Genomic DNA, 17,666 nt, shown 5'->3' with positions numbered 1-17,666 from the left:
AAGAAATGACTTGTCCAGTTAACAACTCTAAAAATTAATTTATTAAATGTTGATTTACTATGTTTTTGTTCAATTATTGTTGCATATACTTGCATAGATACGTATATCAAATGATACATGCTTTTTAAAAACCATTGTATATATATGATAATGTCGTGCCACATTGGATAGATTTAAATAGGCTTTATAAGATAAAAAAAAAATAAAAAATAAAAAGTTAATTTAGAATTCTATTTGGATAGAATTTTAGGATAAAAAGAAAGGTACAAATTGAATTATAATTTTATTCAAAAAAATTATTAGATTATAATTCTAAAAATTATCATATAAGTAGACCGGTCAATTAGGGTCAGGTGCACAAAACTAGTATGGTCGTGTTTGGTGAATAGCTGAAAGTTAAAGCCGGTTTTGACAAGCTAAGTGTATTAACTGATTTGACTAACTTATTTTATTACTTGATTGTATAAAAGTGTTTGATAAATAGCCGATAGCTTAAAGTTGATTGAGTATGTGAAATGACCAATAAGCTAATTGTGGGGTAAATAGTTTATGTAGGATTTTAAATTAAATGGGGATATAAGTGTCATTTCACCATAAATTAATGAATAGGCTAATTGAAAATCACATCAATGCCAAACAAATTCTTAACATTCAGTTTTTTTAAAAAAAATTCATCCAATTCGACTTTACCAAACCCGATTCGAATACTCGAATTGACACCTATAATGGACTCGATGTCTCTCTAATCACATGCCCATTGCCCAATTTTTTTTCATCAATATGGCTTCATTTTCGTTTTTATAAAGCCCAAATCAACCCCGACTGTCACCTCTTCCTCTCTTTCTCCGATATTGCTCCGTTGTTTGCTCTTCCCCACTGTACTTCCAGATCTCCAATTCCACCCAGAAAATGGCGTCATTCTCTGTTTATCGAGTGAGTCTTCTCTCTCTTCTCTAGATCCACGACTTACTTTTCTTTTACTTAATTTGTTGTTCAATTTCTTTTGTTCATTACATTTCGATTTGATCCAATTTTTGCGCTACCCAAAATAATTAAACCTAATTTGATCTGATTTTTGTTCAATCAAAACAAAATCGCTTAATTTGATCTGATTTCGTTGTTCCCATGTTTCAATCGAGTGTAATTAACATTGTTTAGGGTCTGATTTAGCATTCATCGTAGCTAAAACAATCATTATTCGCAATTTAATTGATGAATTATGCTTACATCGTGGCACTGAATCGTTGCAATTGTGGAAGTTGATGAAAAGTTGTGTGATTTGTGATTGATCATGAGTTTATGTTATTTGGTTATGATTTGATTGTGTAGGACTCATGCCCATTAGTGAAGAACATACTGCTTCTCGATTCGGAAGGGAAGAGGGTAGCTGTTAAGTATTATTCGGATGAATGGTCTACGAATGCGGCGAAATTGGCCTATGAGAAATCTGTGTTTACTAAAACTCAGAAGACTAATGCTAGGACAGAAGGTAGCCTATCATTATATGATTAAAATTTTGCTATATTGATATGATGATGTGTTTGTTTCTCATACATTATTTTGAGGGCGTCGAGGTTGACAGCTCATAAGTTGTGTTTGCTTTGTATGATTTTGTTTATGAACATGTATGATCTGCAGTGCAGTTATGTTTAAAAGCTTCTCCAGCTCAAGATATTATTGAAAGGGAATTTTGATTAAGTTATATACTGTTCTTGCCTTCTAGATAATGATGATAGGACATAAACAGGCCGTGAAATCAGGTCTTGAGCGCAGGGCTTTGGTGCATATTATAGGCAGTTAGTTTTATGCATCATGATTAGAGTCAAACCGTCTAGGATATTGAACTGTTTTGGTAGACTCTGGATTACAAACGTGCTACAACGTGGTAGCGATAACCTGCCATGAATATGTTTGCATGCTTGGCAAATACAGCCTAACTACACCAATAAGACATACAGAGTTTTATTTTAATCTAAACTATGAAATTTTAATGTATCTTTGGGAATTTACTTGTTGATTATAGCTGAGGAGACTTTGTAGATTGGGGTTTAATTGAAACCATTTGCTGCTAGCTTATTAATTTGAAGTTTGTGCTCTTTATATCAGGGTTACAATGAATGTCAGTTTTTCAAGATTTTAAAAAGTACTACATAAGTTATTGGGACTCCATGTAACTTGTATAAGTTATAGAACACTGTGTTTGTTTACTACTTAGGAGCATAGGAGGTGCCAAGATATACTGAAAATTTTACCAAGTTAATTGATTAAAGTTTTGGTTTGGATTATGACTAATAAATGTTTGGGGCTCCTTATGACCCGGATTAAAGTCAATAGAATGCCAGCAGAAGTTGGTTAATTTGTCCTCTGTGGAAACTCCTTTTGATCTGTGGAGTATTTGCTTTGAGCAATTTTTTTGGGTACTAACTTTTGCTCTTCTCTAATGGGAACAAAAGCCTTTAGATTAAATCCTGTGTTAGAAGGAGTATATCTCTGTTATAGTGTTATATGTAGCTCCCCATGCATATATGTCTGGATAAAGTAACTTGTCAGTTCGATGGCTGTTAAATCATGTTACGCATTTTCCTTGGAACTGCTACGTACTATACTCTTGGTCTATCATTATCTTATATGGTCACTCATGATTGTCCAGCTGAAATAACTATGTTTGACAACAACATCGTCATCTATAAGTTCATCCAGGACCTCCACTTCTTTGTAACTGGAGGTGATGATGAAAATGAACTTATTCTGGATGCTGTGCTTCAGGGTTTCTTTGATGCTGTTACCCTTTTACTGAGGTAGCTTTTTAAGAGCTAATGGATTTATTATCTATTTTTTATTTTTATTTTTTATATTGATGTTAAACTTATGCTTGTTTGCTATCTATATATGGTGTTGTTTTGTGTCCAGGAACAAGGTTGATAAAAGTGAAGCCCTTGAGAATTTGGATCTTATACTTCTATGCCTCGATGAGATAGTTGACAGAGGGTAACATATTGTCCAAGCACTTGATTATTGTGTGATTTTTGTTTAGTAATAAATGCTTTTGTTTTTTTGGATTTTATGTTGATATGTCTCTTTTCTTTCTGGAAATATTATTCTTGTGTTGCCAATATCCGTCCCAATATTTCTTCCATAATGTACCAAAATATCTTAGATCTATGAATCTTCGTGTTGATCTTGAAGTAATTAACCTATACCAGGGCAGCTAAAGCTATACTGGCTATCATCTTCACTTGCTAAGTTGGTGATATGGACATATGACTCTCTTGTAGTAGCTGCCCCGGAATGGTTAATAAACAGTACATTCTTAATGGCTGATGCATTAGTTTTGTTTAAAGTGCTCTGAATGAAGCACCAGCAGCTTAAAAGAAGTAGAAAACTAGGGATTATTTTTGTATGCATGGTAATGATGCGCCATTTACAGATTCTCTCAATTTCTGGTTCATGGTTATCCCTTTTTTCTGTAGTTGCTCATCATGCTATATGGCTCTCTAATTCTCCAGAACAGTTTGAAATTCTTAGTATTAGTAGTATTGAGTATTGACATAATGACATGTTTCTGGGAAGTTGTTACAAATTTAGGAATCAATATTAATTTGTAGCAGAATCATTTTCATTTTCTTGTGTCAAAATAGTAATAGCTTGATCAACTATTTATGATAGATACGTATAATCAAGTAAGCACATGTTTGTTGTATCTTCTTAGGCCTTGTTAGTTAGATGTTAATAGCCGTGGGAATTCATAATTCCATGGAAGAAGAGGGTTCACCAAAGGCTGTGGAGCTTCTAGTCCCACACCTATTTTCTAGTTTTGCCATTACAGTTGCTTAGGTTATGATGTAGGGGCAGGCCAGGCTTGTTGGCAAACAAAATGCTTACATGGCATACTAAGATCCCATGTCTCTGCATATGTTTCCTTTGAAATTTGGAGCTGCCTTAGATGCACTCCTAGAAATTGGACATTTAAACCTCTAAATATGACTTATGTGTGTTCAGATTAGCTGAATAGCTTACATATTATAGTTTTTTTTTTCTTTTTTTTTCTTTTTTTTTTTTTTTTTTTTGGGCTTGTTGTGGCTGGCTCGGGCTCAATCTTATATTTTCTAATGCAGGATGATTCTTGAGACTGATGGTAATGTCATTGCTAATAAAGTTGCAACCAGTAGCGTTGATCCTGCTGCACCCTTATCTGAGCAGGTGATGCTATTGAATTTTGTTATTTTTCTCTTTAGTTATTTGTCTCATTTAGACACCATTATCTTCCCCTTGCTTTTCATGTGCTTCTGTAGTTCTGTTTAGTATCTGAATGATGATTTTTCCCTCTGGATATGTATTAGAAATCAGTGAATTTATAGACTACTCAATAATGTACCTGTGGGATATATGTACAGCGTACATAGTTCATATATAAATGTTGTTTGATTGAAGACTGACAAAAAGCTTTCCTGTTAATCCGCAGACCATATCTCAAGCACTGGCTTTGGCTCGCGAACACTTGACAAGATCTCTTTTGAGCTAATAATCTATACAATGACTATATTGTCAGCCATTTACTCTATCTTGGATTCTTTGGCGATCCCCTGCTTCATGATGCCAAATTATTGCGGTTTTTTGTTGTCTGGCTGATATTCTAGTTGATATGATCATTTAGCTTTGCTTAGCTCATTTAAGCACTTTGTTGGAAGAGTTTATTTTCTTTAGCGAAACCTTTGAAACATTGATTTGCTAGCAAGAAGTATATTCGTTGATGTACCATTTTGTGTATAACTCGTTCAATATAAAAAATTATGTCCTCGTTACATTAATAACTTTGCACCTGGAGTCTTTTTTCTCAATAGTTTCTTCCGCACAAATCATATGCTGCAGGGGGCACATAGGCCTCCTTTACCAATATACTCGGTGATTTGATCGACCCAACTCCTTTCAAGCCTCTACAATGTCTTCCGAATCTTCTCGTCGAATGGCATTAATATTTAAATTAAGGAATAAGGCCAATCAATTAACAGGATGCGTTAATGATTAAGTTTAATAGAACCTCTCTAATAGGCATTAATACGCCACATAAAAGAGGTACTACGTTAGTTTTTTTAGTTTTTACACTTGTGCGGCTGTGCCACCCCATTAGGTCATATCCCAAATGCCTTTACTTTTGGATATATGGCTTACTGGGGCAACATTCCCTCCGTATCTTAAAGTAACTACGGAGCAGTAAGCATCGTTTTTTATAGTTTTGTTGCATATACTGAGTACATTGTTAGGAGTACTTGGTGTATACTTTTAGAGGTAGAACGAGTATATACTTTTGGAGTTTACAGATACAAGAACTTGTTTTTTCAACTATGTTTTGAGGGTTTATTAATTATTATAGTAATCATTTACTATATTAAATTCATGAGCTTTATACTAAAACCTTTTTTTCGTATTAATTTTATACATTAATACTAGTTTAACTAGATCCTACTTGGGGCCTGTAAACTGAACTGAAGTGAACAGGCCCTTAATAAAACCTATATATATATGAGAAACACATATTCATTCGTGTAAAAGTATTAGACCTATGATAAGTCGGCTCAAATAAAGAGAGCTTTAGACCATATTACACAATGAAACCAAAACATCGTATTCATATGAAGATAACATATTAAAAGAGGCAGTGCCCTGATTACCGAACCTCGTTTTCTTGGCAAACACGTACATAATCTAGCCGCAAGCAAATATGGCATTGACAACTACAATAGTTAAATAAAGTCTTTATTTACGTGGCCAAAGTAAGAAGCATTAATACACCGTAAGAGAAAAAAGAGCAATGGACTGACACAAATAAAGAACAATGACGAACATTACTTAAGTTTTTGGTTCACCTAATTTACTCTTAAGAGACAAAGAACCACCTTTACATCACCTTCATATATAGCTTCATCTACAAGAAAAGTAACGTATATTGATTATTTTTTTAAAAGCTAGTTTTAGTTGGTATAACACTATAACTATAGATCTATCTAACGCAATATACTAATTGTAATTAAAGAACTTGTTTTATTTATCACTTGGCAAGATTGACAAGACATAAATTTAACCATCAATTCAATATACTTTGTAATGTTTAGTTTTCTGTGTAAAAAAAAAAAAAAAAAAAAAAAAAAAAAAAAAAAAAAACCCTAGTAATTTATACAGGTATTGTGATAGTATTGAGACTAGTCTAATAAAATCTCGTATAATAAACGTAGTATATAGTATTTTTTTTTTCTTTAAGTATTAAGTCAAAAACCTTTAAAGAAGTAAGTCAAATTATATGAGGTATAGTGGTACATATATGAATAATGTAAAATTTAAATTATATCAAGTCACAAAAAAAAATGTAGACACACATGAAATGGAATTTTTAAAACCTTTCATATACTTTTAAAATTTAAGGTTTATTTTTATTTTTTATAATAAGATTTGGACCTTATAAAAAAAAAAAAAAACATCAATATCACTTATTTAGTAATCCGTATTTTTAATCACAGCAATTACACAATTTGTCAAATTATTTATTGTTGAGATGGACTCTTTCAATAAATATGGTGTAATGTCAAAACCATCACATAGCTCAAAGCATATGATAAATTAAACCAATACTCCACTTAATAATCATATTAGGTATTATTTTGTAAACAAAGAGAGACACTAAGAGTACAATGCATTGCATTTATTAAAATTAGCAGATTCCTCTTTTATTAGTAATAACTTTACTGTATGAAAATTGGTTGATGTCCATATCTTCTCCACCTCTATCTTGTCCAAAACTATAATCAAATGGTCGGTGGACTTTCCTTAAATATGTAATGTGTTGAGATCAATTATGTTTATGGCTAGCACGTTTTATGTTTTTTTGCATAATACCTCAATAATCAATGATAATTTACTAACTTATTGAGTATTTAATTTGTATGCAGGACGTTACTTAAGTATACATATTCATTATATTGATATTACTTCGTAATTGATTATTGCAATAAATAAATTTATAAACGAGATTTGATTCCCGGTCTTGAATTTTAATTAAAATAATAAGAAGGGTAATGCTATAATAAAAGTATTTTCAATGCTTATATTAGTTATATATGTAGTCCTAAAGGCTATGTATAACATTTTTCTAATAAAAATGATAATTAATTAAATAAGTTTTTTACGAGAATTAAGTAAGTTAACATCCACATTATTTACTTCGTTTTATTGCACTAGGTAATTAACATCCATATAATTTACTTCTTATTTTGTGTTTTTATAAAGGCACATAATTTACTTCATATTATTGCATTTAAGAAGATTCTTTGGCCTCTTTACGGTACGGTGGATGTAGAGAATTATTCCAATAATTGTCTTTTTGTTCTTTTGGCTGAAAATTCCGGGATTTTTTTAGATTCTTTTTGCTCACACTAACTATTTACATGTCAACGTTATAACACCTAGTTGATAGTTGATACTCAATTTTGTGTCACTAGGCTGATATTTTAAGATTGCTGTTGCAATCGCCAATAAAGCCAACTTTAAAAAATTAAATTTTCACAGTTGCATTTAAATGATAGGTGGGTCAGATTGAGTTCAAATTTTAAACCAACTTATATATAAAGACAATTATGACAACAAAATTTGATCTCAAATCATGTACCTCTCAAGAACTTATCAAATTAGATAGTTGAAATTCACATTAATTTTTCTTAGGGTAATATATAAAATCATACTTTGCTATTGCCAAGCGCTTGCAATGCATATTTAATTATTTATTATTTCTAATTTGATTTGAATATCTTGAAAGTTGTCTAATATAATAATAAAAATATTCAATAAACTTCATATTTTTTATGATAGAAGCATAGAATGAGGGTTTGTTTACATTTACTGAATTGAGCTGAACTGAACTGATTGAAGCTGAACTGAACTAATTGGAGCTGAACTGAACTGAACTAACATGATTGAAGCTGAACTGAAATATGAGAGAGGAAAATTAGGAGCTGGATTGAAGTGAACTGATTGGAGCTAAACTGAACTGAACTGAATGAAGCTGAACTTGAATGAACTGAAATTAAGTAAATATGAACATGCCCTGAGTTTTTAGTTTGACTAGTAACCAAAGAAAACCAAGTGTAGTGATCTACCGGGCTTTACTACTTCCTATGTTCCAATATTATTACAACAATTGGACTTTTAAAAAAAAATTGCACTAATCATCACTCTTGATTGACCATATAATATGATTTATAAGTTGAAACAAAATATAGGCATGTTAAATTTGTTTCATAAATACTTTTCTAATATCAACTTTTTATAATTTTTACTATTGTGCAATTATAGTATTTAACATACCACCTCCATTCATTTTTAGTTGCAACAATGAAATTTTTTATGTTTTACAAATAATATCTCATTGTTGCAACTAAAAGTTAACGGATGTAGTAAAAAATATGTTTTGAAATGCGTAATTTCATCCTTATTGCAATATTATTGAAATGAAGAAAATATTAGCTTAATTTGTAACACGTATATATATATATATATATATATATATATATATATATATATATATATATATATATATATATATATATATATATATATATATATATTTCCACGCATAATCAGATCACTCAATGTTGATTTTCACAGCTTAATTAAACTGTTTCTTATAGAGTCTATATATTAGGAAGAAGGAACTAGTCTTCTACTCTTTATCCTTAGTGTAAAAAAAAAAAAAAAAAAAAAAAAAAAAGAGTTGTCCGGATTACTTCAGATATTAGTTAGTCAAGTTGAAAATGCACATGTTTAATAACACTAAGCAACAAAATAAATCATGATATGTTTTTCTTTTTTCTTTTTTTTTTTCTTTTTTTTTTCTTTTTTTTTTTAATAATATCATGATATGTTGATACGGCTTCCTGATCAAAATTTAGTAGAAGACAATTCAGAGTGGGAAGCCTCAACGTGGAGCCCACTCATTAAAATCAAAGAATTGGAGTATTTCAGATTTTGTAGTGAGAATGACTACATTGAGGTTGCCATACGAGGAATTTGTAATTTCTAATGAATTTCTGTATCATTTTCCATTTCTAATTAAGCGCATTGAATTTACGAAGTAGGGAGTACTATTTATTTATTTATCTTTAATACACGGAAAACGGAATCATTGAATTTTTTTTATAAATATTGAAGTATACATTTTTAAATTTTTGTGTGTGATTGAACCACAATTGCTATACAAATTATAAATGGGAGTGAAAGATTTAAATTTTAAATACATGATATATCGTGCACAAGTTCTTAGTCTTAATCATTATAACAAAACCTCATCAATTAAAACATAGAAGTATTACATACCGACAAACAATCATACATAGTAGTAATATTTATTTCCTATAACGTTTGTTCAGTTCAGCTTAATTTTAATTAAATTCCTAATTTCTTTCTCTCATAAATAATTCATTTCAGCTTAGTTCAGTTTAGTTATTTTCAGTAGATCAAAATAGGCCCTAATTTATCAATTTTATGTGGTTTTTTTTTTTTTTTTTGTTAAATAAATATAACAGAACAGATGAAACATCAACATACAGAGGATTGATTATTAAGAAAATTTTAATATAAGTCCACATAAATAATTAAATACTCGTATGAAGTATGAGGTATTGTATGTATTTGTTGATATATTAGTAAAACGTTATACACTTATACTCTTTATTTATGTTTTTGTCAATGTTCAATTTTTCTTATCTTAAAAAAATAAAAAATTACGTTTGTTTATTTTAACCAAAACATTTCAATTGGATACGAGTAGGCGAGTAGGTGGAAAAAAAGGAGCGTGTAATTCCTTTTATAGAAGTACTCCTGCTAAACAGTAAACATTACGGAGTGTGTACTATATTACGGAGTACTGTTTATATCATTGTAGCTAGGAGCTGTCAGACTAACAACAGCAGAATAGCCCAACAGTTGCTACTGACATAAAAAATCCAAATTAGCATCATTCATTTAATTTATGTAATTAAGTACTCTTACTAACTAACTAAAATTATATATGCTTGATTTGGACAGTAATAAATTTCATTTATATAATTGACTTGGACAGTTGTATGTTAAGTTGCAAATTTGTATGAGTCTAAAATGCATGTTGAACCAACTACTCAGCTACTTTTAAACTCTTTGTAACACTATGATGTTTTTAATTAAGAAAATAATATCACAATAATGGAGTGTGAAATATTTTATTACTACATAGTATTATTATAAGGGGTGTGGATTTATGTGTACAATCTCGGTTGCATACAATTTATTTTAACCAATTTTCTTTTTTTGAGGGGATAATATAGTGTGAAATGGGAGTTTTAATACTAATTAGAACCAACAAGATCCTCCAAGGCACAAATGTCCAAGTAGAAAGCATTCAAGTACATCTGCTTCACCCAATCGTGGAGACCAAATGTGATATTAGATGAGCTAGAGCAATTATTTCACGACTCTTTGAACATGAAAAATACTCGCTATATGAAAGACATATATGAAAATGAGCAAATTGGCTATATATGAATTGTAATTTAGCATCTACTATTTCATCATGCTATTCACATTCAACTTATCTCAGTTAATATTTGAAGGTCATTTTCATCAAGGTTACTTTATATTAATTTATATAGATTTTACGCATACTTGTTCTTGTAGATGCATCTTATAAATTGTACTTCGTATAATTTATTAGATCACATAGCCTGGTTTTTCATTGGGACAAGACATTATCGTGACCATATGTCATCTTATGTGCATATATAATGACTCGCATCAACGCATGTAGGTTACAATTTTTTACATTCCTCTATATATTGTTTGTGTGTTGGCAAAAAAAATACAATTTTAGACGATCTTTGGATGAATTGGCAACAATTAGATATGAAATGAAAGAAATTTTAGTCTACTAACAATGACTAATGAAGTAATGAGCACCAATTTCTGTTGTAGAAAATTGAGTTGACTCCTTCAATACTTAGGTCTACTAGTCTTTAGTTTCTACCAATTTAAAACAGGTGTCCACTTCACCCTCAATTACTAGGAAACTTCTATTCTCAATCAATGCCCAAAATTTCACAAATAAATAAAGAAATTGGTGAATTTCACTTTAAGCAAATTTTATTTATTTATTTTATTTCAAAGAAAGTAAAAAAAAAAAAATAACCCATGAAAAGTTATGGTATGGGGACTCAAATAAAATTAATCAATTAATCACCATACACTTTAATTGGAAATTGTTATTAATTATTTAATAAATGTAGTAAATAATTAATTATTCTTATTTTAAAGAAATTTATTAATAAGGCCCGGAAAATGCTGCTTATTGGTTCGAAGTTTTCCGGACGAAGAGAAGAAGACTAAACCCTGTTTTCTCTCTCTTCCTCTGTCTCTCATTCTCTCTGCAATTTCCCCCCTCTTTCTCTCTCTAGATTTTCTCTTTTCTAACCCAAAAAATAAACATACATTGAGATCCCTCCAAAATTAAGGAGCTGTATTTTGCTAAGATCTCTTATTATTTCAAAATTTGGGTTTTGTCTTTAATTTTTTTTGTTGGTGTTTTTGGATTTTGATAACAACAAGTCAAGCATTGTGATTATCGCAGGTACCCTCATTGTCTCTTTAACAATCTTTAATGTTATGAGCTTTATTACTTTTTTTTTTTTTTCAATTTTAAATGTTTTTTTTTAAAAAAAATTATTAATATTTTTTTTCTGGGTTGGGGGGATTTCTGGGACAATTTCTTCATCTGGGTATGATTTCAAATTTTTTTGGGGGAATAATTTTGTCTGGGTTTTTGTCGGTTTTAATGCATGATATCTGGAATTGTTGTTTCTCTTATAATGCATGATCAGAAATTAGTGATATGATTTTGACTCTTGTTCTTCATTGTTGGATCAGTCTTTCTTATATTATGATTTTTTTTTATTTTTTTTTGGATTTTATTTATATGATTTGTCCCCATATCCAATTTCTTTATGTAATTCATGTTTGGGATATTAAAGAAAATGCTATTTTGTTGGTTGACTTTATGAATTGTTAGAATTTCAAATATTAGGAGATGAGAACCAGCTAAATTGTGATTCTGTATACATTATAATGGGCTGTTATATATGTAGGAATTGCTTTGGATCGGTTAAATACCTTTCTGGGGTACAGTGATTTCTTGGAATTTCAGCTGAAAGATTGAAAGGGGGTGAGCTCCCAGGAGGATGAAATGGTTTGATTAAGATGTGTCAATATAGACTTGATTGACTTAGAAAGCTAAGATATGGCGAAGGGTAGGATTAGGGCAAAGATACGTCGTAGCAATCTTTATACATTTGCCTGTCTCCGGCCACACCATCAAAGGCCTGAGGATCCTCCGAGCTCATTACCTGATGGCCCCGGCTTTTCTCGAATTGTACACTGCAACCAATCTGATCTTCATAAGAAAAAACCTCTTAGATATAGGTCTAACAATATCTCGACTACTAAGTACAACATTATTACATTCCTTCCAAAGGGTCTATTTGAGCAATTTCGTCGTGCTGCCAATATGTACTTTCTCTTGGCTGCAATTCTATCTGTCACCTCAGTTTCACCGTTTGGTCCTATTAGTATGATTGCTCCTCTGTCTATTGTTGTTGGGCTTACTATGGCCAAGGAAGCTGTGGAGGATTGGCGTAGGTTTATTCAAGATATGAAGGTTAATAGTCGAAAAGTCAGTGTTCACAAAGGGGATGGTGTGTTTGGGGGCAGGACATGGCAAAGGGTATGTGTTGGAGATGTTGTAAAAGTAAAGAAGGATGAGTTTTTCCCAGCAGATTTGTTGCTGCTATCTTCAAGTTATGAAGATGGTATTTGTTATGTGGAGACTATGAATTTAGACGGCGAGACAAACTTAAAAGTTAAGAGAGCTCTAGAAGTAACCTTAACGTTGGATGATGACTCCTCCTTTAAGGATTTCAAGGGTATGATCAGATGTGAGGACCCAAATCCGAATCTTTACACATTCGTCGGTAATTTGGAGTTTGAGCGCCAGATCTTTCCTATTGATCCAAATCAGATTCTTCTGAGGGACTCAAAGCTCAGGAACACTGGTTATGTGTATGGTGTGGTTATTTTCACTGGACATGACAGTAAAGTGATGCAGAATGCAACTGATTCCCCTTCAAAAAGAAGTAGGATAGAAAAGAAAATGGACCATATCATATATATCCTTTTCTCTGTGCTTGTGTTGATTTCCTTGATCAGCTCAGTTGGCTTCTCAGTGAGGACCAAGTATGACATGCCAAAATGGTGGTACTTGAGAGCCCCAGATGGCAAGGGCTTGTATGATCCCAACAGGCCAGCGTTGTCTGGTCTCTTCCATCTTGTCACTGCGCTCATACTGTATGGATACTTAATTCCGATCTCACTGTATGTTTCCATTGAGTTTGTGAAATTTCTACAAGCCATCTTTATTGACAAGGACTTACACATGTATGATGAAGAGTCAGGAACACCAGCACAGGCTAGGACATCAAATTTAAATGAGGAATTGGGCCAAGTTGACACAATCCTATCCGACAAAACTGGTACTTTGACATGCAATCAAATGGATTTTCTCAAGTGCTCTATTGCTGGTGTAGCATATGGCACTCGTTCTAGTGAAGTTGAACTTGCTGCTGCTAAACAGATGGCAAAGGACCTAGAGGAGCAGGGTGCAGAAATGTCTAATAGTGGTTTCAGAAGGTCAGAAATAGAGTTGGAATCTGTAATCACTTCCAGAGATGAGAGGGATAATAAAACTGCTGTAAAAGGCTTTGGCTTTGAGGATGACCGGCTCCTGGGAGGCAATTGGGTTAATGAGCCCAATGTGGAGACTATGCTGTTATTTTTTCGCATTCTTGCAGTCTGTCATACTGCCATCCCTGAGCTGAATGAAGAGACCGGCACATACACTTATGAAGCAGAATCTCCTGACGAAGCTGCCTTTCTTGCGGCTGCCAGGGAATTTGGTTTTGAGTTTGTGAAAAGAACCCAATCCACTGTCGTTGTTCGTGAGAGATATTCTAGCTATGGACAAGCTGTTGAAAGGTCAGCTTGAACTGAACAAGTTACTGTTACCTGAGGTGTTACTGTAACATTTTTCTTCTTGTTGTGTTGAAAATTTGAAAACTATTGAATTGTTTTCTTTCCTACATGTATCTGTCAGGGAATATAAAGTTCTTACTCTTTTAGATTTCACGAGCAAGAGAAAACGAATGTCTGTGATCGTGCGCAATGAAGAAGGCCAAATTCTTCTTTTCTGCAAAGGAGCAGACAGGTGTGTATATTTGGTTTATCACCATTGTTTCTTCAGTTACATGCATACGCATGTATCCTTTTAATTAATGTATCTAGAATTCATATTAATTTTTATTCATTTGGGAGTTGGCTAGCATCATTTCTTTCTTTTTTGCAATGTTTTGGGTTCAGTCTTGCATCACTTTCATGTTACCCTATCTAACATTTGATGAATCTGTGGGTTTACAGTATAATTTTTGAACGGCTTTCAAAGAATGGAAAGCAGTATCTGGAAGACACTACAAAGCATCTAAATGATTATGGAGATAACGGGCTGCGTACATTAGCCCTTGCTTATAAAAAGCTTGAAGAGTCTGAATTTTCTGATTGGAACAATGAATTTGTGAAAGCAAAGAGTTCCATTGGGAGTGATAGAGACGTAAATCTGGAGCGGGTTTCAGATATGATGGAGAGAGATTTAATTCTTGTGGGTGCAACTGCTGTCGAAGACAAGCTGCAGAAAGGAGTATGTATCTTTGTGGTCCCTAAACTACAATTTACTTATAATGCTCTGCATAAATTTACAAATTTTCATTACTGTAGGTCCCTGAATGCATTGATAAACTTGCTCAAGCTGGTCTCAAGTTATGGGTTCTCACCGGTGATAAGATGGAAACTGCTATAAACATTGGGTATGTGCTCTCCACCTTGCTTCGTTAAAAGTGGAACCAAAGTTCTCCTATTTGGTTTACTAATGGGAGAGATGCAATTTGCAGTGAATTATGAGCTGAATTAGACATATTAGCTGACTTGCATTACTGATTCTCTTTATGATAACAAAAATCTATAGACTAAATCCATTCTCTTCGTGTATGCAGCTATTCATGCAGTCTTCTTCGTCAAGGCATGAAACAGATTTGTATATCAACAGCACATATCGAAGGAACTGGCAATGATTCCAAAGAGGTACCAGTTGTCTTCAGAAATAATCTGATGATTCACTTTCAAATTTTATTAGATTTCATACTAGAAAGTTTTGATGGTGACCAACCAGGCAATCAAAGAGAACATTTCATTACAAATCACCAATGCTTCTCAAATGATTAAACTTGAAAAGGATCCGCATGCTGCGTTTGCCTTGATCATTGATGGGAAAAGTTTGACCTATGCTCTGGAAGATGACATGAAGTACTACCTCTTGAGTCTAGCAGTTGAATGTGCATCTGTTATTTGTTGCCGTGTTTCTCCAAAGCAGAAGGCGCTGGTATGCATTATCATTTAATTTGTCTGTCTACCCCTCCCCGCCCAGCATACATATAAAATAGAATAAAAAAAAAGAAAGAAAAATCTTACTTTTTTCTCCAAATTATTAGGTAACAAGGTTGGTCAAAGAAGGGACTGGAAAAACCACTTTGGCCATTGGTGATGGTGCCAATGATGTTGGAATGATTCAAGAAGCTGATATTGGTGTGGGCATCAGTGGGGCTGAAGGTATGCAGGTAGGCAGTGTCCATGATGATTTCTTCCCCTCTCTAACTTGCTTCTAGTTCTCACTTCTACATGGTCATATCCTGTGCTGCTGCTTTTCTTTTTCCTAATCTCTGCCACTTATTGACAGAATGAATGGTATGCTTCTGTAATGTACTCTTTTTGGAATTCTCAACTACCTTTAGCTAGCAAATCTTCTTCACCATTAACACCATTTCATTTTGAGTAGCTTGAAATTATTGTAATATGATGCCAAGTGATTTAGACCTTAACAAAAGGGCTGTACTCTTATACTGACTAACAATCTTCTATGGCATTCTCCTGTGATAATCTTTTTCTACTTTAATGTGACTCTTGCCATGGTGAAACATGGTTTCTGACTTTTTGCTACTATTCATCTAAATGCTCTTTGATGCTTTTCATTTCTAACTTTTCCCATCTACGTATTTTGGGTAGCATGATTCCGTCTTACCATAGCATTCAGCTTTTTGCAGGCGGTGATGGCTAGTGATTTTGCTGTTGCACAATTTCGGTTTCTGGAAAGGCTTTTGCTTGTACATGGACATTGGTGTTACAAGAGAATAGCTCAGATGGTAATGAATTCAAGCTCAAACTTGTGTATATTCTTAAATATTAGTGGCTAGAATAATATATATAACCACAAAATTGTTTTTTTCCCTCTTTGGTACAGATTTGCTACTTTTTTTACAAGAATATAGCTTTTGGTCTCACTTTATTTTACTTTGAGGCCTTTGCTGGCTTTTCTGGGCAAACAATCTACGATGATTGGTATTCTCTCTCCTTCAATGTGATCCTCACCTCTTTGCCCGTCATTTCTCTTGGAGTTTTTGAGCAGGATGTTTCTTCAGATGTCTGCTTGGAGGTAAATTCTCATCTGAATCCAAATTCCTAACATTTTACAGTGAAATTTGTGTTGATGTAAGTTTTATAATTTCCAGTTCCCAGCGCTGTATCAGCAAGGCCCAAGAAACCTGTTTTTTGACTGGTATAGAATTTTTGGGTGGATAGGAAATGGCCTCTATACCTCCCTCGTAGTATTCTTTTTCAACATTATCATCTTTTACAATCAAGCATTTCGCTCTGGAGGTCAGGTTGCTGACATGTCAGCAGTGGGAACCATCATGTTCACAGGAATTATCTGGGCCGTCAATTGTCAAATTGCCCTCACCATGAGCCACTTTACTTGGATCCAACACTTGCTTGTGTGGGGTAGCATTGGAATGTGGTACATTTTTCTCTTGATCTATGGTGCAATGCCTTCAACTGTCTCTGGGAATGCCCATAATCTGCTTGTAGAAGCCCTTGCACCAGCACCCATATATTGGTCGACAACTCTTTTGGTGACTGTTGCTTGTGTTCTCCCATACTTTGCGCACATTGTGTTCCAACGATCTTTCAACCCATTGGATCACCATATAATCCAAGAGATCAAATACTATAAGAAGGATGTCGAGGATCAAACTATGTGGGTCAGGGAACAATCGAAGGCAAGGCAAACGACCAAGATTGGTTTTACTGCAAGGGTAGAAGCCAAAATCAGACAGTTGAAAATCAAACTGAATAAAAAGCATTCTGGAGCAACCTACCACCCTTCTCCTGTATCATAATTGATTTCTTTCTTTTTCTTCCTTTTTTTTTTTTTTTTTTTTTTTTTTTTTTTTTTTTTTTAGATTTTGCTTAACAAGCTTCCATTTTTTGGTAGGTCTTACAATTTTTTTTTTAATTTTTTTTTAAAGTTCATAAATTAGCAATTTTTTTCGTGGTATCTCTTGTGTCCCATATTCATTGAACAAGAGCTTTATATAGCTGTTGTATGTACCATATATATACGAGTAAATGAATAGTACAGTTTGTGAATGATTTGAAACAAA

General features: G+C 32.9%; 2 protein-coding genes across 3 annotated transcripts; both read left to right on the top strand.

Annotated features, from left to right (window-relative positions):
- The first annotated feature begins 774 nt into the window (after positions 1-774).
- LOC145624419 (coatomer subunit zeta-3-like) lies at positions 775-4,838 on the top strand. The gene is made up of 6 exons (XM_081677448.1): positions 775-933; positions 1,330-1,489; positions 2,651-2,798; positions 2,911-2,988; positions 4,116-4,200; positions 4,463-4,838. Exons 1-6 carry the CDS (start codon positions 910-912, stop codon positions 4,520-4,522), a joined length of 555 nt encoding a protein of 184 aa, XP_081533574.1. The 5' UTR covers positions 775-909; the 3' UTR covers positions 4,523-4,838.
- Positions 4,839-11,362: 6,524 nt separating this feature from the next.
- On the top strand, positions 11,363-17,666 carry LOC145624416 (putative phospholipid-transporting ATPase 4). 2 transcript variants are annotated; one of them, XM_081677445.1, is made up of 11 exons: positions 11,363-11,641; positions 12,156-14,097; positions 14,216-14,326; positions 14,536-14,812; positions 14,890-14,978; positions 15,165-15,252; positions 15,341-15,550; positions 15,660-15,785; positions 16,269-16,367; positions 16,466-16,657; positions 16,734-17,666. In XM_081677445.1, the coding sequence occupies exons 2-11, from the start codon at positions 12,308-12,310 to the stop codon at positions 17,400-17,402; spliced, it is 3,651 nt and encodes a 1,216-aa protein (XP_081533571.1). In that variant the 5' UTR covers positions 11,363-11,641; positions 12,156-12,307; the 3' UTR covers positions 17,403-17,666. The 2 variants fall into 2 exon arrangements, with proteins under 2 accessions (XP_081533571.1, XP_081533572.1); XM_081677446.1 differs by lacking the exon at positions 11,363-11,641 and having other exon boundaries at positions 11,741-14,097.

Source organism: Chenopodium album, chromosome 3 (genome assembly GCF_948465745.1).
Source record: "Chenopodium album chromosome 3, dcCheAlbu1.1, whole genome shotgun sequence".
Taxonomy (NCBI): domain Eukaryota; kingdom Viridiplantae; phylum Streptophyta; class Magnoliopsida; order Caryophyllales; family Amaranthaceae; genus Chenopodium; species Chenopodium album.
The sequence above is the reverse complement of the archived record's forward strand: the minus strand, read 5'-3'. Positions and strand labels throughout refer to the sequence as shown.